The 23,703-nt window shown below is 39.0% G+C and overlaps 2 protein-coding genes across 6 annotated transcripts in view; one reads left to right on the top strand and one right to left on the bottom strand.

Annotated features, from left to right (window-relative positions):
- The first annotated feature begins 1,830 nt into the window (after positions 1 to 1,830).
- Positions 1,831 to 12,731, top strand: KLHDC2 (kelch domain containing 2). 2 transcript variants are annotated; one of them, XM_088024623.1, is made up of 13 exons: positions 1,831 to 1,883; positions 4,958 to 5,037; positions 6,732 to 6,849; positions 8,684 to 8,799; positions 9,115 to 9,196; positions 9,355 to 9,438; positions 9,950 to 10,030; positions 10,106 to 10,164; positions 10,560 to 10,669; positions 11,036 to 11,108; positions 11,972 to 12,059; positions 12,158 to 12,210; positions 12,422 to 12,731. In XM_088024623.1, the coding sequence occupies exons 2-13, from the start codon at positions 5,021 to 5,023 to the stop codon at positions 12,543 to 12,545; spliced, it is 1,005 nt and encodes a 334-aa protein (XP_087880749.1). In that variant the 5' UTR covers positions 1,831 to 1,883; positions 4,958 to 5,020; the 3' UTR covers positions 12,546 to 12,731. The 2 variants fall into 2 exon arrangements, with proteins under 2 accessions (XP_087880749.1, XP_027962257.1); XM_028106456.1 differs by lacking the exon at positions 1,831 to 1,883 and adding an exon at positions 1,890 to 2,363.
- NEMF (nuclear export mediator factor) overlaps positions 6,963 to 23,703 on the bottom strand; it is a 58,307-nt gene continuing 41,566 nt past the window's right edge. For 2 of the 4 annotated variants that reach the window (XM_028106128.2, XM_028106253.2), the window contains 14 exons: positions 23,610 to 23,667; positions 23,087 to 23,145; positions 22,879 to 22,999; positions 21,495 to 21,774; positions 20,715 to 20,757; positions 20,517 to 20,566; positions 18,812 to 18,965; positions 17,576 to 17,653; positions 16,800 to 16,997; positions 15,481 to 15,519; positions 14,533 to 14,633; positions 14,395 to 14,438; positions 14,233 to 14,312; positions 6,963 to 13,985 (listed from right to left, as the gene is read on the bottom strand). In XM_028106128.2, coding sequence (XP_027961929.1) covers positions 13,908 to 13,985; positions 14,233 to 14,312; positions 14,395 to 14,438; positions 14,533 to 14,633; positions 15,481 to 15,519; positions 16,800 to 16,997; positions 17,576 to 17,653; positions 18,812 to 18,965; positions 20,517 to 20,566; positions 20,715 to 20,757; positions 21,495 to 21,774; positions 22,879 to 22,999; positions 23,087 to 23,145; positions 23,610 to 23,667 — 1,383 coding nt within the window. In that variant the 3' untranslated portion in view covers positions 6,963 to 13,907. Of the gene's footprint in view, positions 13,986 to 14,232; positions 14,313 to 14,394; positions 14,439 to 14,529; positions 14,634 to 15,480; positions 15,580 to 16,799; positions 16,998 to 17,575; positions 17,654 to 18,811; positions 18,966 to 20,516; positions 20,567 to 20,714; positions 20,758 to 21,494; positions 21,775 to 22,878; positions 23,000 to 23,086; positions 23,146 to 23,609; positions 23,668 to 23,703 lie in introns of those variants that run through there. The other 2 variants (XM_028106199.2, XR_003609813.2) reach the window with 2 other exon arrangements.

The raw sequence follows: 23,703 nt of genomic DNA, 5'->3' as shown, positions 1-23,703 counted from the left end.
AGCCCCCCGTGGCACTCAGGCGGGTAATGCTGGTCTCAGAATGAGTTAGGAATGTATTCTGCTTCTATCTTTTTTTTTTTTAAGATTTTATTTATTTATTTGACAGAGAGAGACACAGCGAGAGAGGGAACCCAAGCAGGGGGAGTGGGAGAGGGAGAAGCAGGCTTCCCCCTCAGCAGGGAGCCGGGCAGGGGACTCGATCCCAGGATCCCGGAATCATGACCTGAGCCGAAGGCAGACGCCCAACGACTGAGCCACCCAGGCGCTCCTATTCTGCTTCTATCTTATAAAAGAGATTGTAGAAAAATGATATATGTCCCTTAAAAGTGTGTTAGAATTTACCAGTGCACCCATGTGGGCCTATTGTTTTCTGTTTTGGTGGGTTATTATTGATTCAATCTCTTTAATAGACCTAGGCTTATTCAGATTGACTACTTTTTATGTGAGTTTTGGCAGATTGTGTCTTTCAGGGAATTGGTCCATTTCATCTAGGTTATCAGATATAGGGGCAGAGTTGTTCATAATATCTCTTTATTATCCTTTTAATGTTCATGGGAACTGTAGTGCTGTCCCCTATTTCATATCTGACAGTAATTTGTGCCTTTTCTCTTTTTTCCTTACTTAGCCTGGCTTAGCTGCTTATTGATTTTATTGATCTTTCCAAGGAACCAGCTTTTAGTTTTCTCTGCTTATTTCTTATTTTCAATTTCATTGATACAGCTCTAAATTTTTATTTTCTTCCACTTGGATTTAATTTGCTCTTCTTTGGTTTCCTATGATGGAAACTTAGATGATTGATTTTAGATCTTTCTTTTCTAATACATGTAATCACTGCTATAAATTTCCCTCTAAGCACTGCTTTCACCCATCCTACAAATTTTGATAAATTGTAAACATACGGGCAGTGACTAGGAAAGGAGTTTCAGGCTATGAAAGTTTGAGTCAGGAAAGCCTTTGTTATTGTTCCAAGTATTCCTTCCAAGTAGTGGCCGCAGCGTGAAGATGGGAGAAAAAACGGGATAATAAAACAGACTCCTCTCACCAAACGAATCCAAGTAAAGAGGCACCACTACACTGGGGATTTAAGATGTATTCTGGTCCAACCCTATTTTACAGGTGAGGAATCAAGCTTAGATTACAATAATTGTGAATTTTCTTGACCTAACTGAAATGTATCATATAAAATGTAAGACAAAACAGTAACCATGTGTGTCAACAGGATTTGCCATCCTCCCTTAAGGGCTGGGCGGTGATGGTTTCTGATGTACTTTTTGAGTACAATTTTCCAAACTGGGTGAAGGTTGCCTCACTAAGATCTCTGCTGAACCAGAAGAGCTCAGCGAGCGGAGGTGCCAGGAACCGCTCTGCGGGCATCGGGGTGGCGCGAAGTCGGGAGCCCGCAGCGCACCGGCGCGCGAGCAGGCGGGCCGCCAGCAGGCGGGAGGGCCAGGCGCCACGCCTCGTGGCCACAGGAAAACAGGGCATGGACTCCTCTCTTGGAGAGACTGAGACCAGAAACTTATTGAGCAATGTCACTACCCCTTTTCGGACCGTGAACCCTTTGAGAACATTCCTCAATCGCACGAGGAGAAGTTCTCCGTTTAAAAAAATTTTTTTTTCTTTTTTGCAAGAATGTGGCTACCATTCTTCGCATCCTTGCAGCGCCCGCGGTGAAAGGAGGCTCGGAGCGTGTTTGGGGCCCGGGCCGCCTGCGGGGCAGCGAGCGGCGGCGGCGGCAGCGGCGGCGGCGGCGGCGGCGGGAGGACCCGGCGCTGGGGGCGCTGAGCGCAGGCCGCGCTTCCGGAGCCCGGCGGGCGGCGTCAGCGGAACGGGCGGTTCCGACCGCGGCGTAAACAAGGGCCGGCGGCGGCGGGCGGCGAGAGGTGAGCTGGAGGCGGGGCGGGCAGGCTGGAAGCTAGTCCTGGCCCCAAGTGGACCCCCCTTTCGGCCGTGCTGCCGGCGGGGGCCAGCCGCCGCCGCCCCCAGCCCGCGACCCCGCGGCGCAGCCCAGGCGGCGGAGAGGCTGTCCTCGCTGAGAAGGGCTGGGAGGGCGCGGGCGGCGAGCGGGCGGCCAGCGAGCGGCCTTCACGCCGTCCCTTTCGCCGCCGCCTTCTGCTCGCCTCTCGCCGCCGTGCATTTCTTCCTTTTCCTTTGTCTCTTCCCCCCTGGCGGGTGTGAGGATTGTTGGTGAACAAAAGTGCAGCCTCAAGATGGCTGATGGCAACGAGGATCTGCGGGCGGACGACTTGCCGGGGCCAGCCTACGAGGGCTATGAGTCCATGGAGCTCGCCTGCCCGGCCGAGCGCAGCGGCCACGTAGCGGTGGGCGACGGGCGCCACATGTTCGTCTGGGGCGGCTACAAGGTCAGTGGGCGGCCGGCCGCGGCGGGCGTCGCTCGGCCGGTCCCCGAGTGCGGGTCGGCGGGCAGGCCAGAGCGGCCGCCCAGGGCGCCCCCGCGACGCGACTCCGCCCGTCGGTGCATTTTCTCGCGAGCGGGGGGCTCCTCGCCAGTCCCCCAACCCGCCCCGACGCGCCTGGGTTGTTGTCACGCCAGCCCGCCGCTTGCAAAGCCCGCGCGCCCCCCCGCCTGCGGCGCCCCCGGCGGCCCTGGGCGCTGGTGGAAGTTGGAGCGTTATTCGGGGGAGGGAGCGTTATTCGGGGGAGGGCGCGTTGGGCGGCGCACGACTCCGAGACGTGTTTTATTTTTAAAAAGGTTGGGGGGTGGTGTAAGAGAGGTGACGTGTGATGTCACTCTTAACCGTTTATCGGGCCCGCTGGGGAGCACTTTACCCACCGGAGCCGGGGTCATTTGGCCCACGGATACCGTTGCCCGCTTATGGGGTAACCGAGGTGTAGGAAAACTCCCTGGAATTCCCGAAGGCCGCAGGAATCGCCTTGTTCAATCTTCCCGCCGGTTCAGGAGTCCTAGCTACACCTGTGCAGGTGGCCGTTACCGTGTTGTTTGAACACTGCAGGGCTGATTTCCTTTTGGTTTCAGCTGAGAAAGGGTTGACATTTTTCAGAAGAAACCCCTATTAAGAAAATTAACGGAAAAGGCTCCACCAGTAATGAGAAAAATCAACAGCAACAATTGTAACCACCAAGTCAGCTCTTTAACCCCTAATCGTAAGCAATGTGATTCGTTACCAGTTTAGAGTCATTTGCATTTCTTGCTACCTTTGGCTGGGGAATCCTCCCCAGTCTCCTACTGAAGCCTTGTTCACCAGTTCTCCTGCCCTTTTGCTATTAGAGCTTCCCAGTAACACTCCACGTTCTAGAATTACCTCATTGCATTTGCAGGGGTGGCTCTGATCCATTCCTACCAAAAATACTCTTTTTAGTCTCTAAATTGATGTCCCCACCCCCATTTGCTTGAATCTGGTCCACTACACCCGTGTCTTGGGATGACTTATTTTGACTCTGGTAATAGGTTTTGGCCTCTGGGACAGTTGACCTGATCATAGCTGATGACTGTCCAAAAAGCAGATGGAATAAACTGCTGTGGCTGTCCTGATGAATTCATTTAGTTTAACCACAAGAGCATTTTTTTTTTTTGGTGCCAGTCCTAATTAATCTGCAATGTTTTCCTCAGGGTCCAATGAATAGGTGTTTAGAGGAGGGTACTTGGTAGGAGAAAGGGGCAGGTATGTAGAGACACTTATTAAATGTAAATGATTCCATTGGAGAAGTTAACCTGTTAGTCACACTTTGGTCTAAACTACTAATTCATAATTCTGTTTGTGAAAGTCAGCAGCGTTGAGAGAATGGGACTTTGGGGAGTGGGGATGGGGGGAGGGTTGTCACGAAGATTTTTGATGGTGAGTTTTTGAGGGCCTGGATGCCTAGGACTTCGGCAGGAGGGAGGCATGATCAGTGAAGTAAGTGGGTGGTTCCAAAACAGGCTGTCCTCAGTATTTTGGCTAGAACCCTGAGAAGCCTTTGGAGATTGTTTTGAAGGCAATAAACCTTAGCTTCCTACACAATAGTCCGTTCTTTTCGGGCGAGGCTGCTCACTCCGGGTCAGCCTGCTGTCTTGTTTCCAGCCTTCTCTTCATAAGTGGTGGAATAGAAAATATTTACATGGCCACCTCCTCTATCTCTGTATAATACTTAATATACAAGCTTATTCGACTCTGACACCCATTCTCCGTGAACTGCTATTGTTCACCGTTTGTTGACATTGTTCAAAAAGCAGCCAGGGGGGTTCAAAGGTTGGGGAGGTTGAGCCTCGATTGCAGTTGCAAATTCCCTTGAATCCTGGTTCCACTGTTACTTGCAAGTAACCTTGGGCAAATAACTTACCTCTCTCAAAAACCTGTTTTCTTGTAATAGCAACTGCTTTTTAGGGTTGTTGGGAGGATTAAATAAAGTAATCCATTGAAAGCGCTCAGCTAGTTCTGGCATACGGTAAGCTCATTCTGTTAAGAATCATTACCTGAAGGGAAATGGAGCAGAACAAGGAACTTAAAATTTTGCATATGGACTTAATTGCACATGTGCAGTTCTGCCCCCGCTATTTCTTGGTAGAGAATGGATGGAGGAAAGGAGATGGCTAGAAAAGGACATAGTGTGTTAGTGGGTCAGGCGCTTACACACTAGGTCTGTAATGTGGGAGCCATGGCACAGGTAACCGCTCCTGAAGTCATGCAGCTGAAAGTTGGAGCATGGTCTCTTCAGCATAAAGTGGCCTTGGAGATTTCCTGGAGATCTCTTAACTGCCTGCAGCATTGCAACTGCTGTGTCAAAAGCTTGAATTAAGGGTCGGTTGTCTAATAAGCATTATCTTGAGTATGTGGAATGGGGCAGGGAGGATTGTCCATCTGCTAGAACTGAATTGTAAGACCTCTTTAACTTCATTAATTCTCATTAGTATCTCAAGGTAGATATGAAAAAATATACAATAGTGCCTCTTTAGAATACCAATTGTTTTTTATATTTGCTATTTTTTTATTCTTAGAGTAATCAAGTCAGAGGATTATATGACTTTTATCTGCCTAGAGAAGAACTGTGGATCTACAACATGGAGACTGGAAGATGGTAACTGTGGATATTATGAAGGAGACTAAAAAGTTCAAATAAGATTGCAAATAAAAAGAAACCCTGGGGGTGTCTGGGTGGCTCAGTCAGTTAAGCGTCCAACTCTTGGTTTCGGCTCAGGTTATGATCTCAGGGTCGTGAGATCAGGCCCTAAGTTGGGCTCCATGTTCAGCAGGGAATCTGCTTGAAGATTCTCTCCCTCTCCCTGCCCCCCCCACCCCGCGCTCTCTCTAAAATAAAATAAATCTTAAAAAACCTCTGTAAAGCTCATTCTATTAGAATAAAAATATTTTAAATGAAGATGCAAAAGTATGCTCTAAAAACAATGTTCTGCTAGTTCAGCTTAGATGCTAAGCTTAGATATTTTAGCAACTCTTCAGTAGTTCAGTAATTTGGTACTTTGATGACCTTTGAAGACACTTATATTCAAGGCTCTATAAAGTATCCTTGTAATATTAAAGAAGTAGAGGCTTCAGATCCTGGAATGGAAATATAGTAAAAGTTCTATATATATTTTTTCAAGATGTTATATCTCGTTATATGGTAAATGAGAAGAGGATTTCTAGATTGTATCTGCTAGAAATAAAGATGGTATTCTGAGCTCTAACATTAAAATTTCAGTGCAGATCCCTTTAAAATAGTGTTAACACCTAAATTTGCCTTCCGTACTACTGGGGATATTCTGAAAAGATCTTTTGCCAGTCTCATAACAGTGGTATTCAAAGAGTATGTTCTTGGCAGAATTAATATGGTTCTCAAAATGTTGGGTTAGCCATGTTTGGGGATTTATCAAGTAGTCTCCATGGTTTGCTTTGTAAGAAGTCTGTGCCCTTTACATATTTTGCACATTCTAGATCACAGAACTAGAAGAGTAGTGGTCCCGCCTGATTTAAGGTTTCAATTAAAAAGTCAACATTATTTCTGTACATAGCAAATCAGTGTTGATCTGAGCTGTTTGCTTTTTTCTTTTTTTTAGGGAATTGGAAATTTATAACAGTATTCCTTTAATAGGGGAATTCTACAAATTTTTTAAAACATTCAGCCCCATACAGGATTTGTAAAAATAAGCCTACCAAAACTTAAAGCTTAGCATAAAGTGATAAAGTGAGCAGAAGACCTTAACCTATTAATATTCTGAATCTTGGATTTCTTAGACTTTTTGATTCAGATCAGAATGTTTTAAGGCATGCAAAGCACTCAGAGGAGTGCTTGGCCTACAGTAAGTACTAACTGCCTATAATTTTACATGGGGTCTGAATCATCAGATTCATTTGAATGGCTAAAAGGTGACTGAATAAAACACACTTGTTGAATTAATCTGTCAGGAGTGGGATGAAGTTTTCCTCTGGGGTTCCTGGCTCACTTGAAACCAAAAACAAAATAGCCACTGGTTATGTCAATAAAGAGCAGTTTAGTTTGAGCCACACAAAATGGGGTGCTCTTAGGCTTACCCAACACGGAGACTTCCGAATTCTCACTGCCCATTCGGCAGCAGCTGGTACTGCCTGGAGAGCGGCTGAGGAGGAAAGAACTCCTTCTCTGGATTAGTTTTAGAGCTAGAAGAGACCCCAGGCGTTATCTAGCTGGCCAGCCTATTTTATTTTTTCCCTTTATTATGGGGATAGGAGAAAAGTGAATAACTTTTGCATTTCTTCCCATTTCTGAAACATTTACATTGTTTTTTCTGCCCTCAGGAAAAAAATTAACACGGAAGGAGATGTTCCTCCTTCCATGTCAGGAAGCTGTGCTGTGTGTGTAGACAGGGTGCTCTACTTGTTTGGAGGACACCATTCAAGAGGCAATACAAATAAGGTTAGTGTTTCTCAGGATTATGGTTCAAGGCAATTTTACTCTTTTTCAGACAACTTCAGATTTCTAAGGTTAGCCCATACTTTTGTCCCAGTTTAAAAAATACGCATACGTGATAATGGTATGAATGTGCATTTTATTTTAGTATTTTTGTCTACCAGTCTACATTTATATAGGCCTTTGGTTGATAACTTATGTGCAGTAATTTCCTAAGTGGTTTTGCTTTGGGCTCTCTGCAGCTGCTTAGTCTCTTAGAACCCTGGGGTGTTAGATAAGTATTAGTAAACCAAATGAAAACAAGATGCAATCATGAGGGGCAGGGTAAAAATTAGCAGACCACCACTCAGCTATAAGGATAAATTAATACTGACAACGTTTTATATACTAACATTCCTATAATATGGCACTATAAGATACTGTTGTTTAGACTTTGTCGGTTTTTTTCCAAATAGGAAAAAGAGAACAGTTGTTGTCTCAAGCCAGTAAGACACAAATGTCAGAAAGGTGCGTATGATTTAGGGAGACTCATACATTTATTTAGCAACTTAGCACCTTGTGAGCACTTGGCTAGACTCCGGAGACACAGAGATGAAAGAGACAGTCCCCACCTCTAGGCACTCACATTCTAAAACAGACACACATAAGAAGTAGATGATTTCGGTAGCATATAAGGAGATACATAGAGCCTGGCTCATAGTATAATAGCTTAGTAAATATTGTTAAATCTGAAAAAGAATCCTTGACATTGTGTTTGGCAGGATGGAGGAACAGAATAAGGAAAGTCTTCACCCAAGAGGGTTGAATTGAATCATAATTGGAAGGGGTAGCCAAGATACAGATATCAAGAAGCAGAGGTATAAACAAATATGTCTCATTTATGGAAACGCCAAGTGGTTCGGTGTGGATGGAGCATATGGATGACAGAGTTTCAAACTGTACTCTTAGGCGCTCTAGGGATTTCTTTCACAGGCCTTGGGACACCTGGGGATGAGCATACTGGTGTTGGGCAGGCTCCAGACCACCCCTCCCGACTCCCGTCTTAACAAGTGTAGCTCCTCTGAAGTTAGGCTTTGTTGAAGATTTTGTTTGAAGAAAGTGTTCTGTGCCTAGAAGATTTTGCAAGGCACTGCTGTGGGCTGTAGTGGAGCCATGTGTTTTTCGGGGCCAAGGCGGAGAAAGAGAACTTGGACACAACATGAAGCAGCTTGGGAAAGAAGCTGTGGCTTTAGGGCTGGACAGAAAAATGGGAGTAGTTAGTGTATCAAAGGGCTGGGGGTTGAGTATTTTAAGTTTGATCAGAACGAAGCTTAGGAGTCTTGAGAAGAAGAGATATATCTATATATATATGATCAGATTCATTCAAGTACCTGGATGGAAACCCTTTGAAAGAAAGACCAATACTTAACTGTAGCGGCTAAGGATAAATCTTAAACGACTAAGTAGGCCTGCAGACGTGTTTGTTAAATTCAATTTGAAGGTGAAATTGCTGAGTTGAATTTTTTTGGTAATACCATCTTCCTACCCATCAATTGGGTTAGTAGGATCTAAGTGCCTATGTAATAAGGCACAGAATAAAAATCCACACACTTCTATTCCTTCATCAAAAAAATGAGGCAATTGGGAAAAAAATGAGCTGAACAGGGTGCCTAGTGACTTAGGCAGTTTAAATTCGGGGGTAAGTTCCTTATGTAGATTCAGACCAGTAACAGTCTGTAATCACACTTTTAGGAGAACTGAATTAAAGGACATTCCTATTGTTAAATCACAATAAAATTAAATGCCAAGGTGGAATTTCTTGCACATAACCAAATCTAATTGAAATCATTGCTTCTGACAGTTCTACATGCTGGATTCAAGGTCTACTGACAGAGTATTACAGTGGGAAAGGATTGATTGCCAAGGAATTCCTCCATCATCAAAGGACAAACTTGGTGTCTGGGTATATAAAAACAAGTGAGTTAGCAGCCCCGTAGGTTTGAGTTTTTATGTGCAAAGTGGTTTGCCATTGAAGTATCTTTAGACAATAACCATTCTAACCTTAGAACGTATCTTCTAGGGCCCACATGAGGGTTAAGTGAATCCATACATTAAAGTGCTTAACATAGCACCGAAGGCATAATTAGCCATAGTAGCCATTATTATGTGAATAAGTATTTTATATATTTAAGTGTGCCTTCTCAATTCGTAGCATGACAAAAGAAAAACTTCTAGTATCTTCCTAACCTGTGGATGTTTAAATTTTTAGTGTTTTGGTTTTTTATCAAACAGGTTGATATTTTTTGGAGGTTATGGATATTTACCTGAAGATAAAGTATTGGGAACTTTTGAATTTGATGAAACATCTTTTTGGGTAAGTTAGGTTTTCGTATTTGTATGTGGCCTTCTTGGTATATTGAAATAATACATATTTGCTAGTCATATTATTTGGCCTTATTCATAAACCAGACAAAGCTATATAATTTTACAAACATTTGTAAAATAACTCAGATTCTTATTCATTTTCTGTAGAATTCAAGCCACCCAAGAGGATGGAATGATCATGTACATATTTTAGACACTGAAACATTTATCTGGAGTCAGCCTATCACTACTGTGAGTTACTGAAGAATAATGAATTATTAAAGCAAGGCTCCTTGGAGGAGAAAGGGAGTTGGGAGGTCATAAAAATGGACAGTTCATTCCTCTTTTTCTGGAGAGAGAAGTTCCATTGCTTTCATTATTCTCCAAGGAGTCTATACCTCAGAATAGTTTAGTGAATACATAGACTAACCCAGCATCCATTACTAATAGAGATTAAGTGGTATTGTCTGTAACTAAATGACCTAGCACTAGACTGTAGTTTAAGTTACTCAAATACTAGATTTTTTCCTCTGACACAGGTGTCATAAAATGTGCTACCTTTTATTTTGCAAAAGATAAAAATAAGACAAGTGCGTTCGGTAACACATCTCAAATATAAAATTACAGTTCGCAGTTTTAGTGTTGCTGTTGAATAGACATCTGCACATTTGCTTAAAAGCTCAGGTGTCTTGCACATCCTCATCACATATCTGGAGAAGACTCTGGTATTTATTTTTAAAAATTGCTTTTATGACTTTTATAGGGTAAAGCACCTTCACCTCGTGCTGCCCACGCCTGTGCAACTGTTGGAAACAAAGGCTTTGTGTTTGGAGGCAGATATCGAGTAAGTGTAGGAAGAGTTTCAATGACTTGCTTTTGAGTCATTCAAAACGGTAATTACTTAATTGTCCTTTTTCAGGATGCTAGAATGAATGATCTTCACTATCTTAATCTGGACACATGGGAGTGGAATGAATTGTATGTATCACTTTAGATAATTATTTTTAAAACATTTTACTTTTTTATTCTGTTATCAGTATATAATGTACTTGCTTCAGTTTTCTATAACTGAGTATTTAAATAAACATGACTAGATCCTTAAAGGATTTTTTTTTAATTTCCTGTTCCTGTAACTGTACCTGGCACAGCAGCGTATGCTCAGTGTTTGCTGAAAAGCAAAGGCCTGAAGTTGGCTCTACCTTCTAAGAACATGGTTAATTCTAAAGCATGTAGCTATTAATACCAAGAAGTTTTTTAAATTTAAAGTCTTTTTTCATAATTCTATATAAACTTTAAAACTTCTTCAGTATTTCTGTGTATTAAATAGTAGCTGCTTTTCAACACAGATACTGTAACTTAGCTGCTGTTTTCAGAATTCCACAAGGCATATGCCCAGTTGGCCGATCTTGGCACTCACTAACACCAGTTTCTTCAGACCATCTCTTTCTCTTCGGAGGATTTACCACTGATAAACAGCCGCTAAGTAAGTCTTTTAAAAATATAAGAAATCGTATCATTCATATGTGATCTATAAATAGCTGGAAAAAAAATCAGTCTATTTTAGATATATCAGAGGGCTCTAGGGTTGGTTGGAAGATATGCTATTAATTTTGATTCCATAACAAACCTGTAATTGTTTTTATACTAGGACTTCCATCGATTCTGTCTAGTGAAACACTTAAAAGCCCCACTGAAGGGTTGTAACAGACGAAGGGCTAAAAAAGATATATACTTCCTGTTTGTACTCACAATCTGATTTATTATCTTTCTTGTTAAAGCTGTGCCCTTTATCAGTGTCCTATAGACAAAATAATATACTTCATGGCTGTTTTTTCTTTGCTTCAACCAGGTGATGCCTGGACTTACTGCATCAGTAAAAATGAATGGATACAGTTTAATCATCCCTATACTGAAAAACCAAGGTATTTAGTTAATAGTATACTATTTAAAAAATAATTCTTGTACTGAATAATTGAGGTCCATAAAGATGTACAAGATTGTTAATGAGAGAGGAAATTGTGGCTGCATTAAATCCCTTTCTTACTATAAAAACCCTAGCACTCAATAAGGTTTCACATTGTACCTCTTGAAAGAAAACCAATGTTATCCTAGTATCGAATGCTTTCTTTTCTGTCACTGTGGCATAAAAAAACAGCTGGACTTTGAATTTCAAAACCTAGAAGAATGTATATAGGGAAAACAATCAAGAACTTTCTATCAGATTTGCAGTAGCCCTATAGAACAAATGCTAAATCAAATCCCCCAAAAAGAACTGTCATGATATAGTCACAACTGGTATTCAATCACATTTAAGTAGGTCAGCCTGCATTTTTCCCCGAAGCCTCTAACTTAAGTACACTTATGCACAAAGGCTTCATTTGGCACAAATATTCTTTCCATAGAATTACCAGGCCTGATACTCTGCGTATCTCAGGCAGATCCAACATCCAGGTCGACTGGCCCTGCCATGAAAAGAAGAAGATCAAGAGGGCATATACCACATCTCCCATAAGGTTTTTATTGCTAACAAAGACCTAGAGAACAGATCATTCAGTTCAAACCCTTCATTGCATAAATTAGGACTGGACCAGAGAGAGAAATGATAACCAGACAAAACAGACACTGATTTTTTTCTAGTGTTTGCTACTTAAGATAATTCCTTCTCAACATGTTTCTGGTCTGTACTAAAGATCTCTAGTCTTTATTTCATCATTCTGTTCTGTAGTATAAATTGTCACTTTGGTGTTTGGGTAGCTTCAAACTCAAGCTTTTGTCTTAAATATAGATTATGGCATACAGCTTGTGCCAGTGACGAAGGAGAAGTAATTGTGTTTGGTGGGTGCGCCAATAACCTCCTTGTCCATCACAGAGCTGTAAGTATACTACCCTAGTTAAAGGACACTTCATAATATTTCTGAAACTTACTTGTGGAATACTTACTTTTGAATGTGTTTTCGTTTCTATTTTTCAGGCACACAGTAATGAAATACTTATATTTTCAGTTCAACCAAAATCTCTTGTAAGGTAACTTTTTACTAAGTACTTCATTTTAAATTAATGCTCTTGAAAAACCAGGTTTATAGATAACTTAAGGGCAATAACAAGCCTTCAATGATAGAACTAACCAGTTCGTATGAAAATCTTTAAAGTCTTTTTTTGGGGGGGGTTATAAGTCTTCAAATTAATGTACTTCCAAATAGTAAAGCAAAACTATTTTTCTCTTATCCATTTTCAGGCTAAGCTTAGAAGCAGTCATTTGCTTTAAAGAAATGTTAGCCAACTCGTGGAACTGCCTTCCAAAACACTTACTTCACAGTGTTAATCAGAGGTTTGGTAGTAACAACACTTCTGGATCTTAAGGCTTCATAGATAATGCCTCTGATCACCTTGCATGGACAGCAATTCTGTAAACATCAGAGAGTGGCGTCGTTTGTACAATTATATGCATTGTTGTAGTTTGCAGCTTTTTGGTTTTAATGTGCATGTGAATGGCCTAGAGAACCTATTTTTGTGTCTAAAGTTTACAATAAATGTATTTAACACCAGTAACTGTCTTCATTAATACTTGGGCTTTTTACCCCAAGGAATGGTTATTACATTTCCTTTTTATTAACTTTAGGATATATAGCTGTAGAAACATTATGCTAATTATTATCACTATCAAAATGGTGATGTTATTTTTTTAAATTAATATTTTAGGGTTTTTTTAATGGCAAGAGTAGTGTTTTATTTACAACACTAGGCCATATAATTACAAAAGTTTTTTTTTTTACATTAATTTCACACAGAAAAATATTCTCAATAGGACTAAGCTGGTTAAACAAATTTTGGAAGGACCAACAGCTATTCAGTACTTTGACCTTATTAATGCTCTGGTATGGGGCGGGGCAAGTGGTCTCATTGACTGTAGGTAGCTATCGTCTAATCATTTAATAAGTAACAGTGTTTTAGCTCATAAAAAAATTCCTCGTTCTGTTAGGAGATAGAAGAGGATGAACTGGGTCAGGAGTCTTTAGTGATAAGCCTAAAAGTGCACTTATGATATCAGAGGTTAAGATACTCTGTAACATGCTGATGATAATTACTAGAGGTAGAAAATAAAATGGTAGAAACAAGAAATCAGGATGAAAAGTGAAGTTGTGTAAATGCATGGAAATGATCAATACCAATTTTTTCTAGGTGTTATTTCTTAGGCTGAATGATGTGTATTTTAAATCTGGTCTAATAGATTTTTTGACAAGTAAAGGCAGAAGGTTTTCAAGACTTAATCCTAAATGTTGAACACCCCCGACCCCCACCATGCCACCAGAAAAAAACAAAAAAAAACCCCTTGTGATTGACCTGTAATAGATATATTAGATGTTATATACAGTAGACTACCAAGTCAATAGTCTAAGCAACTGAGCCACTTCACTGTTCAACTTCTTTACAACATGAAATGAAAACTTAGTATTAACCTCCCAAATTTCAAGAAAACATAGAATAACTACAGATGTATACAATTATTAGCATTTAACTGTCCACAAATATTTTAGGAAGTCCTATCATAGTGTTTCCTCTCTAAAAAACTGGAAAAAAAACAAGTCCTTTTGGCGAATATAGCAAGGCAATGTTCAGTTCATTTTTAAATGCGGAAGTCTGGTTACATGGTGTTTTCATCTATGAACTTCCAAAAGGCTATAAAATTGGCTCTTCTCAAATATTTTAGGATTTCATTTCAGCTATTTCCTTTTTACATTCAGAAGATTGGGTGCAGACACTTTGACTTTGCCAGGAATGTTTCTTGATAAATCCGTGTCCTAAAAAAAGAGAATTGCTGAATATCTTCACATTCTATATGGTGGTCATGTTTCTTTTATGACAATTATGTGTCCTCTGCTGTCAAAGGCATTTCCAAAATTTTCAACTGGAATGATTTTAGACATTTTCTACCAAAACAATAGCTGCAGCTTGCATCTACTGAATAAAGAACTGAAAGTAAAAAATTGTAACTGCTAACATTTTTAACTACACCACTATCTCCAGACTTCAGGAGGAATACTTTACCTTTACACTGCGAAACAAGTCTTTTTCTCTTGCTGTTGCTTCTTTGGAATGCATGAAACTATTCAAGGCTGTTTTTGCCGCTGTGAATAGAAAATAGAAGAATCTACTTCTGTTCAATGAAGAAATGTTCAAAATCATAATTCAAGAAAATTTTTTAAATACCTTTTCCCTTTTTCTGAACTCCAGGAGTAAGTTTCACTTTGTATCTTTAAAAAGGAATTGCGTGTGTTACTGAACAGAGATTACAAAACCATTCATAAGTCATTATTGTGTCAGCAGTTTTAACTATAGATGACTTACTTATAGTTTGTCATGGTGGTGTAAGGGGCACATATTGGAATGGCAAACAGTAATACATCTTCAGGATGTGGCTGCCCGGTCAAAGAGTCAAAGAGATTTTCCTAAAAAGGGAAAACAAAAACAATTATAAAATTCTTACCAGTCCTAAAAAAAGTCTAATATCTCAATATATTTTTATTTTTTTCCGACAGACCTATAGTCCTAAGCTCTGCTTTCTATTTCTAGTTCCAAAGAGTTTAAGACCAATGGTGTTTATATTCTTTACTACTAAAATTTTTGTATAGCATAATGAGAAATGAGAACAATGATTTTCAAAAATAATACTTGTAAATACATTTAAGGGAGAAAAAACTTGTTGGATGTTATTGGCAGAAAACTACTATGGATTAAAATGATGCATAATAATGACCACAGATTTAAATCCATTGCCTGGAAACAGGACTGATACTTTGGCTGGACCAGCAGTTTTTGACTAGGGGGATTTTCTAGTGGCCCCACCCTGGCCCACCCCAGACATTTTGCCTGTTCTTAAGGAAAATCTTACGGGCTTCTCAGAGTTGCCCTTTGGTAGGCTGCCTACAATATAAGCCATATATTTATTTAGCAACATGAATAAAACTTGGACAAGATGCTTGGTGAAGTGTTTATTTACTATGTGCCATCGGACTTTTCTAAAATGCTTTATGTATATTCTCCAAACAACACTCTCCTGGTAGGGACCAATCATCCCCACTCTCAAGATGAGGAAACAGAAGCACAAAAGATAATGCTTCGAAGTTGCAGTTACACGTAGCAAAGTTGGGATTCAAAGAAGAATGTTGGACTCTAGAGCCTATAATCTTGTCTTAGCCTTAGGAAGTTTTAATTATTAGAAACTGTATATCAAATATTCTGGGAACCAGACTGTAGTCAGAGTGCTACACTAGGGACCCCAACACAAAATCATACCTCATTACCCTGTTGTTGATCCAGATCTTGCTCTTCCTGCTCCAAACAAAATTTTAAAAGTCAGCTATAACTTAAATTGAAATTTCCCATGATTAAAAACTATGAGGAGAAAAAAAACAATAATATAACAAGACTGTCACATCTAAACAACAGATTATGGACCCCAAGACTGTGTTCTTCAGTGTCCCAAAACTCAATTAATTTTGCATCTCCCATTTTAGAGAGCAATGCCATTGAAAGAGAAAAAGCACTGTTTTCCAAAGTTAAAAAAAAACTCACATGGAGTGCATGCTAAAACAGTGAAATTAAATGTAAAATGACAATCTTCAATGTAAAATGGTAATTTAAAATGACAACTAAATTCGGTATGTTTGCCAAAGGAAAATGGAGAATCCTGGTGAACAGAACTTTTATTATTTAGTCTCCGTTCAATAGTTCTAGGATAAATTTTTCACATATTAAGGTAAACTTACTTTTGTTTGCTCTTCTTAGATTATTTCCAAATAGATTTTTTATGTATAATTCATAAGACCTCAATATTTATGAGTCTCTGGTTTATAGAATTACAGATATGAGAACAGTATAAAAATTTGAGGATCAAAATGGGTTGTCATATTATAAAAGAGTAACAATGTTCAGGGAAAGAAGAAAACAGTAACACATTGAGAATCCCTGTAAGCATTACCTACACTGAACAGAGCTCACGATTCTAACCAAAGCTTTAACAGCTATAAATACAAATACCAGTGAAGCCAAATTTTTTCCAGTTTTATAAAGTAATAAATCCTTTGCTCAGGATTTCAAGAAGATATACTTAAAGCTGGGCTTGTATTCAGCTGATAGAATAATTAGGCAACCGTCTTAACTGGATAAATGTTCACTTCTTGCTGGTTTTTCAACCAGGGCACTTGGCACTTGAGCTGCACAGGCACTGTAAACATGTAAGATAATACAGCATATATTCCTATAGAAAAATCTAGAGAAGTGCAAATTTACTTTCTACTCATCTTCAAGACAATCCGAATTATTTGTCTTATTGTAACTAAGTTCCCACATTAGAATCAGATAAAGCCTCTCCATAAAATTATTTTCTAAAGGCTTGTAAAAAAACTTTTTATCACGGACACGACCATTTTTACACTTATATCCTGGAAATTTAGTCTTTTAGGTTGTATTTCTAAGATGACCTTCCATTAAGAATAAGATTACCACTTGTCCTGGTTTTAGCACTTATGTAAGCCTTGGGTCCTGGGAACCCTGAGGAGGTTAGTGACCTTAAATGAAGTGAAAGCCCACATACATATGTGTGGTAGCCCTACCTTGTCGTCATGTGGATCATCTACAGCCAAGTCTTGTAACTCATGAGTTACAACCTCAAGGGAGGGAGTTTCTTTCTTTATGCTATCGGAAGCCCTTGGTCCACCTCTAGGTTTCTGGGGCTGTTTCTTCACAGGTTCATCCTTTGTTTTTCCTTTCTTCCCCTTCTTCCCTTTTTCTTCTTTGTTTGAACCTGCAGACTTTAATTCATAGAGGTAAAATAATGTCAGCTCTCTCTGACAAAAAAATCTTAAAAAGGGGCTGCACCTGGGTGGCTCAGTTGGTTAAGCGTTCGGCTCAGGTCATGATCCTAGGGTCCTGGGATAAAGTCCCGCATCGGGCTCCCTACTCAGCAGGAAGCTTGCCTCTCCCTCTGCCTGCCATTCCCCCCTGCTTGCGTGTGCGCACTAACAAATAAAAAATCTTAAAAAAAAAGTGTCGGTATGTTCAATATTGTCAATATTTTAACAAAATGTATTGAATCCTAGCATAGGATAGGTAGTGGTCTGGATGCCCCTTAAAAAGCAAAAGAAGAGGGCGCCTGGGTGGCTCAGTTGGTTAAGCATCTGCCTTCGGCTCAGGTCATGACCCCAGGGTCCTGGGATCAAGCCCCACATCGGGCTCCCTGTTCAGCGGGAAGTCTGCTTGTGCCTCTCCCTCTCCCTCTGCTTGCCGCTCCCCTGGCTTGCACACACACGCTCACATGCTCTCTCTCTCACTGTCAAATAAATAAAATCTAAAAACAAAAAAAAAGAAAATGGTTTTGGATGTTACTTACCCCCAGCAATTTCATGATGAGTTCACGTTCTTCTTCATCTTGGTCTTTGTACTTTTCCTTCATTTTTTTCATTTTACTCTACAAAATCAAAAGACTTTAGTTGGAAAAATTCAGCAGTTAAAAAATGTCAACAAATGTTTGTAAAGAAAAGGTGCTTTTATTCTGTCAAAAATTCTGAGAAGGTACCATTATAATAAACAATATGGAGGCTAAAATGATGGATAAACCATAGTCTTTAGCCTTAAAGAATTTACCACCTAGTAGGAAAAGAAGACACATGTAAAAGTAAAGAGAAATTAATGCAACATATTCTAAATGCAAACATTATTTCTAAGGTAATTCAGAGATAGATTTCTTTCAGCTTAAGCAAGAACTGTGGGGAAGAAATAAAGTACAACTTGAAGGTCTTAAAAGAAGTGAATTTTATAGGAAAAGCAGGAGTATAAGAAAAAGACAGGACAGTATAGTATAGTAATAACAAGTCCTTGCATTTGGTTGGAGGCAGGATCTACATATAGAGAAAGAACGGGAAACAAGGCAGCAGAAGCTAAGCTGGATAAAGGCTTTCTTAAGACTGAATTTTTTTTTTTTTAAAGATTTTATTTATTTGACAGACAGTGAGAGAGGGAACACAAGCAGGGGGAGTGGGAGACGGAGAAGCAGGCTTCCTGCTGAGCAGGGAGCCCAATGTGGGGCTCGATCACAGGACCCTGGGATCATGACCTGAGCCGAAGGCAGACGCTTAACGACTGAGCCACCCAGGCGCCCCAAGACTGAATTTTCTTAACTGGTGATTGTTTTATGTGGGCTACATATCCAAATTACCTAGTAATTTTTTAAAACTATAGACCTCTAGGCCTCACCTAGATTTTTGTCCTTATCTTAGCTGGGGCCCAAATAAATTTATAAATTTTTGAAGATTTCTTTAAATGGCACAAAGAACTACCTATAAAAGGTTGATAATTCACACTTCTAAAAGTCTATACTTCTAATTCCTCTTCTACATAAGATAAGAGCGTCTATCTAGATGATGTTAAAGGAACACAGAACAGTGATCTCTATGTTCCCTAAATCTTATCTCTTTTAACTATTTTCATTAAAAGGAAGTCACATAGGATTATTTTTTTGCCTACATCTTTTGTTTCACTTAAACTTTAAAAAGGTAAGCAGCAGCTCACAACTCCTTTATGGCCCACAGAGGATGCACTCTAGCAGCTCGGCCCGAGGCTGTATTACCTTCTGGCCTCGTTTCATTGGCTGCACGGCCGGGGCACGTTTGCTTGCGTCTGCATGAGTTTCAATGTGTAGAGTATTTTCTTTTTCTTTGTCCTTTACCTCGATCACTTCTAAATCCCCTGAGTCACTTGGAAGCTTTTTCTTCTTCATTTCCCTAAATAGAAATGAAATGGGAACATCTAATTCTTAGTGCCCTAAAATACTACAGGGGACAGGGAACATGTACAATATATAAACGATCAAGGCTTCTGCTTAACTTCAAAACCACCAGGCTACAGTATAAAAGCAGCGCCCATCAGCATATAGGAAAAAACTGAAAACTTTTCTCTCATGGATTTATCATTCTTTCTGTCATCCAGGCTTCACATACTGTCACCCTTGACTTATCCTTACTCAGTAGCCTCAACATCTTGATGGCCAGGCACTGGGATTTGTAGTCTGTGTATCAGCATGGCCTTGGCAGATCCTCAGGTATTCAATAAAATATGGTGATAGGTTAGCTAAATAAATAAATGGATAAAGATATACAAAGAAGGGGAAAGGGGAAATCTTATTACTGTGGTATTTTTGATGTGCAATCTCTTCTATTCCCACTGCAGGTCCTCGTCACTTCCTACCCAGACCTTTCTCCAGCATTTCCCCCATAAACTGTTCTACGTGAACTTCTAGATTAATCTTCCTTGTTTACCTATCTCACATTCCCATTTAAAATCTTCCAAAAGTGCTCCTCACATCACTTTCAGGATTAAGTCTGAAAGCTTATCATTCTAATCAGTTCTCCACTTTTGATCCAAGTTCACTTTGCCAATCTTACCATCTACCAGTTCACAAATGTGAACTTTTGCCCCTTTCACCTCAGTCTACTTATCATTTCCCCAAAGCACTATGCATATTACTTCCAAATCCCTGCCTGCTTTGTTCATGCTAATTCTCCTTGGAATCTTTGACCTTCTTATCTTCATTTACCTAGTCCTGATAGATTTTCAAGGTATACTTCTAATGGCATTCTCAACACACCTGGCCTCACAGCAATTTCTTACTCCTGGACTACTATATCCCTCCGTATGGCTCTTTCCTGAATCCAGGACTCAAAAACTCCTTAAAGACACAAACTTTCTTATTTTTTACCTCTTTGTATACTCAGTATCTAGCATAATGCTGTGTCCTCAGAGAGTATGCTGAAACTGTTTAATGACCATCTTTCTCAAACAAAAGGGTTTATTATCCATTCCACTCTAGAGTCTCTTCCTGGACTGCTTTACTAGCTTTATAAAGCCTTTTTTTACCCTATAGTGATTATCTCAATTGTCCCTTTCCTTCTGCCTTTCTGTTTGCCTCCTGAGACCTTCTATGTTAAAGAAAAAAATCTTCTCTATTAAATGAAACTTTCCTAATCATTTTCAAGTATTCCTGTTTATTCCTGCCAATATTATCCTAGAACCAGCCTATTTAATGCACAGATTTATGTAACAAAGGTCTGTCTCATGTTACTTGATCTATCTCACTGACTGTGGTGACAGATTAGGGGCCTAAAACAAAAAAAACCTGTATAGAGCTCATTAAGAACTAAACAAGGCTTATGCCAAATCTTGTTAATTTTAATAAGGGAGGTCTTTAGAACCTCCAAGTCATCTGTTGTAACTGAATCATCGGTAATCAAAAAAAATTTACATGCTTTCCAGTTAGATAACACAAATATGTTTACCTTCTTTCCTTGGCTGACAAATGTCTCCGGCTCTGTAATTTACTGTCACTCTATTAAAATTAAAACAAAAAAAAAAACACAAGCAAATACAAACAATAACATCACTACTATTAATTTTCCAGAAAGTAAAATTAAAAGTAGAAAATGATTCAATGAGAAAGACATGGTGTTCTTCACAAAACTTTGAAAATAGCTTACCATATTAGAAGATTCCTCTTTTGAAGCCAATTTCTGGAGGGACCTATGAAAATAAACAGAAAGAGGCATCCACTAGCCTGTAAGAGGTATTCATTTACAAAGTCCGCAAACATTCCCATATCATAGCCTTAATTACTGGCAATCTACAAATTTTCACGTTGATAAAATTTTTAAAAATCATATTGCTCATCTCACACTTTTAAATATATTCTTAAATAGCAGACATGTATTGAACACTTACTATGTGCCAGGCACTGCCAGATGCTTTACATACATACAATCTTCACCAAAACCCTATGGGGGTTGGTAATACTCCATTTTCACAGAGAAATAAACTGAAGCTCAGACATAGAGTAACTTGCCCAGGGACATACCCTAAGACTCAATTCTGGCTTGACTCCTAAGCTGTTCTTAACTATTCTAGTGATAAAGCTTTTAAAACCATGATATCGTTTACTTGGTGATCTACCAGTAAGGCTTTAAATAAAGATTAAAATGCTTAAATTTTTTTAATGGAATTGCCTCTCTTACATTATTAGCATTTATACTCATACACTTGTTTCTATTCTGACCTACTTTGGCCACTTTTATGTTTACTATATTCTTCTACCCTTGATCCTGGAAATTTCTTTAGAGAAATCTACCCCACCCCCCAAATGGTGAACAGGTAATAAGACTGTAGACAATGGAGGGTAAACATACTACAGTCAACCTTGGTATTATTTTAGAAGGATTAACTCTTCCACCATTGCCAGCTATAAAACAATCATTTTTAATTACCTCTGGGATTGAAGGTGGGACAAGTCAATGGTAGTATCAGGATAATTTAATGTCTCTTCCCCTTCATCCTTCATTTCACCAACAGGTTCCTGATCTTTTACTACATCTTCAGATTCTCCTTCATCTTCAGAGCTTTCTTCCTGAAGTAGTTCATCAGTTAGCTCATCCCCACCACTCTGAATAGTGACATCCTCTTGGTCAACCTGAGTCATGAGTTCCATTTCCACAGGAGTTTCGTGTGATTCCTCTTTATCTTCTTCACTGCTACTCTCACCTCCATCTGTAGATATCATAAGCTAAGTCAGAGTGATACCACCATAACAAAGCTAGATGATTACCTCGAAAACTTCAAAAAAGCATTCTGTTGATTCCATTTCTCCAAAAGATCACCAAAAAAAAAAAAAAAAAAAAGCCCGAACATCCCCAAAGGGTACTCAGACAAAAGGATACTCTTGTATCATGAACTGGCTGGAATAAATGCTCTCCAAGATACTATATAAATTTCTTGGAATTGCAACCATTTCTACAATGAAAACTCTAACTTGTCTTGGTTAGCTATTTCCAGAAAGGAGGACAAGAGAAGTAATTCCATAAATTCTGCAGCTGTTATTGTAACTTGCACATGAGAAGTGAAATGAGACAAGTAATATAACTGGCACACAGAAGGTATTCACACTTTCTCAAAAGAAACACTGTTTAGTAGTAATATTACTATTATAATATTTTAATATAATATAATAATATTTTTAATTCCATTAAAAATAATGTAAATACAGAATTTTGTATAGTATCAGGAACATCGTGAAAATTTAAAAAATCTTGTAATGCCAACAGTAGTCATAAATGAAACAATGCACTATTAGTCCTAAAAAGGAATGACCCTAGGAGAATAACTGTAAAAATAATATAGAGGGCATACTTTCCCTAGTTCTTTTAGGTAGATGGGTAAATTTATTTCAGCAACCACAGTTGCTCTCCACTTGAAGCAAGTGTATTATTAAATCAAGCCAAATTCTCATGTGAGAAATTACACTTGTTATGCACTCATCTTTGTATCACTTCTAATTCTTAAATCCAAAAGTAAATGCTCATTTGTAAATACCTGAGTCTATCTCTGCTAAACACATTTGTGTCTGACCCATTAAATATTAAAGTTTCACTATATATGTTTATATAGTATATTAGTTACAGATCCAATTAAACACTTTATAATTCACTAAAACAAGTATATTTAATACTGCCAAAAACAAAATTCAGTAAAACTGAATAACAAGTGTTTTGAAATTTCAATTATCCTAAAGTAGATATGATCTTCTAAGAATCTAGAAGATAAATTAGGCAATAGGGAACACTATAAGCTATTTTATTAAAATCTGTAAACTACCTAGTTGATCCATTTCTTCCGATATGAGTTCACTTGCACAACTCGCCAGTGTTTCCATGTCTTCATCCTGCACTCTGACTTTTCGTTCACCCCGATGTCTCCAAACACAAGACTCATCTACCTATGGAAACAGTTCTTTTTCACTGACAGAACTTTAGTTAAGATTCATGAAACTCAGAAAAAAAATAACAAAGAAGCTGAAGAATACCTTAAAGAGGAAACTAAACCCCATCATTAGATATGAGGGAGGAAGGAAATTCTTTTTTCCTATAAAAGACAATAAGCATAAATGTTAAAAAAATCCCTTTTTTTCCATTTCATGCTTGCAAATTATCTGACACTGGTGGTGACACTTATTTTGTCTTTTTTCTGTCATGAAGGAACATTTCCCATTCACAGAATGTGGCATTATGTATAGGAACAGGAATTAAGAAAGAAAAAATACAAATACTTGCTCTCATCTTTGAGTTAGTCAAGCCCTGAATAATCTATTTTTAGAAAAAAGGTCATGCTATACATTCTTACCCTTATAACTTTATGTGAAAGCACATTCTCATCAAGAAAAATACATATGGAGATGACAGGACAAATGCTAAATTTGCCATAGCAGCACAAAATATCCCTTATTTCATAACAGATTTCATACATGAAATCAGAATAGTTTCTGTTCTGAAAATATTATTAACAATGGTCCTCAAACCTATCTCCATAACCTACCGACAAGTCATTACCTCTTATCATGAAGCTCCCTGTTGTCAAATATTCTCCAGTTGGTGCTGTTTTAGACACCTGAGGAGTACAACACCACATTATACTGTTGTCTTA

This window comes from Eumetopias jubatus, unplaced genomic scaffold (assembly GCF_037043125.1).
Source record: "Eumetopias jubatus isolate StellerSeaLion01/CBP00866 unplaced genomic scaffold, mEumJub1_p1.0 scaffold_7, whole genome shotgun sequence".
Classification (NCBI taxonomy): Eukaryota; Metazoa; Chordata; class Mammalia; order Carnivora; family Otariidae; genus Eumetopias; species Eumetopias jubatus.
The sequence above is the reverse complement of the archived record's forward strand: the minus strand, read 5'-3'. Positions and strand labels throughout refer to the sequence as shown.

Coding starts and splice junctions, on each gene's coding strand:
- KLHDC2 (XM_028106456.1), top strand. CDS start 2,211: ATGGCTGATGGCAACGAGGATCTGCGGGCGGACGACTTGCCGGGGCCA. Junction 2,364..4,957: donor TCGTCTGGGGCGGCTACAAG/GTCAGTGGGCGG, acceptor TTTTATTCTTAG/AGTAATCAAGTCAGAGGATT. Junction 8,800..9,114: donor GTCTGGGTATATAAAAACAA/GTGAGTTAGCAG, acceptor TTTATCAAACAG/GTTGATATTTTTTGGAGGTT.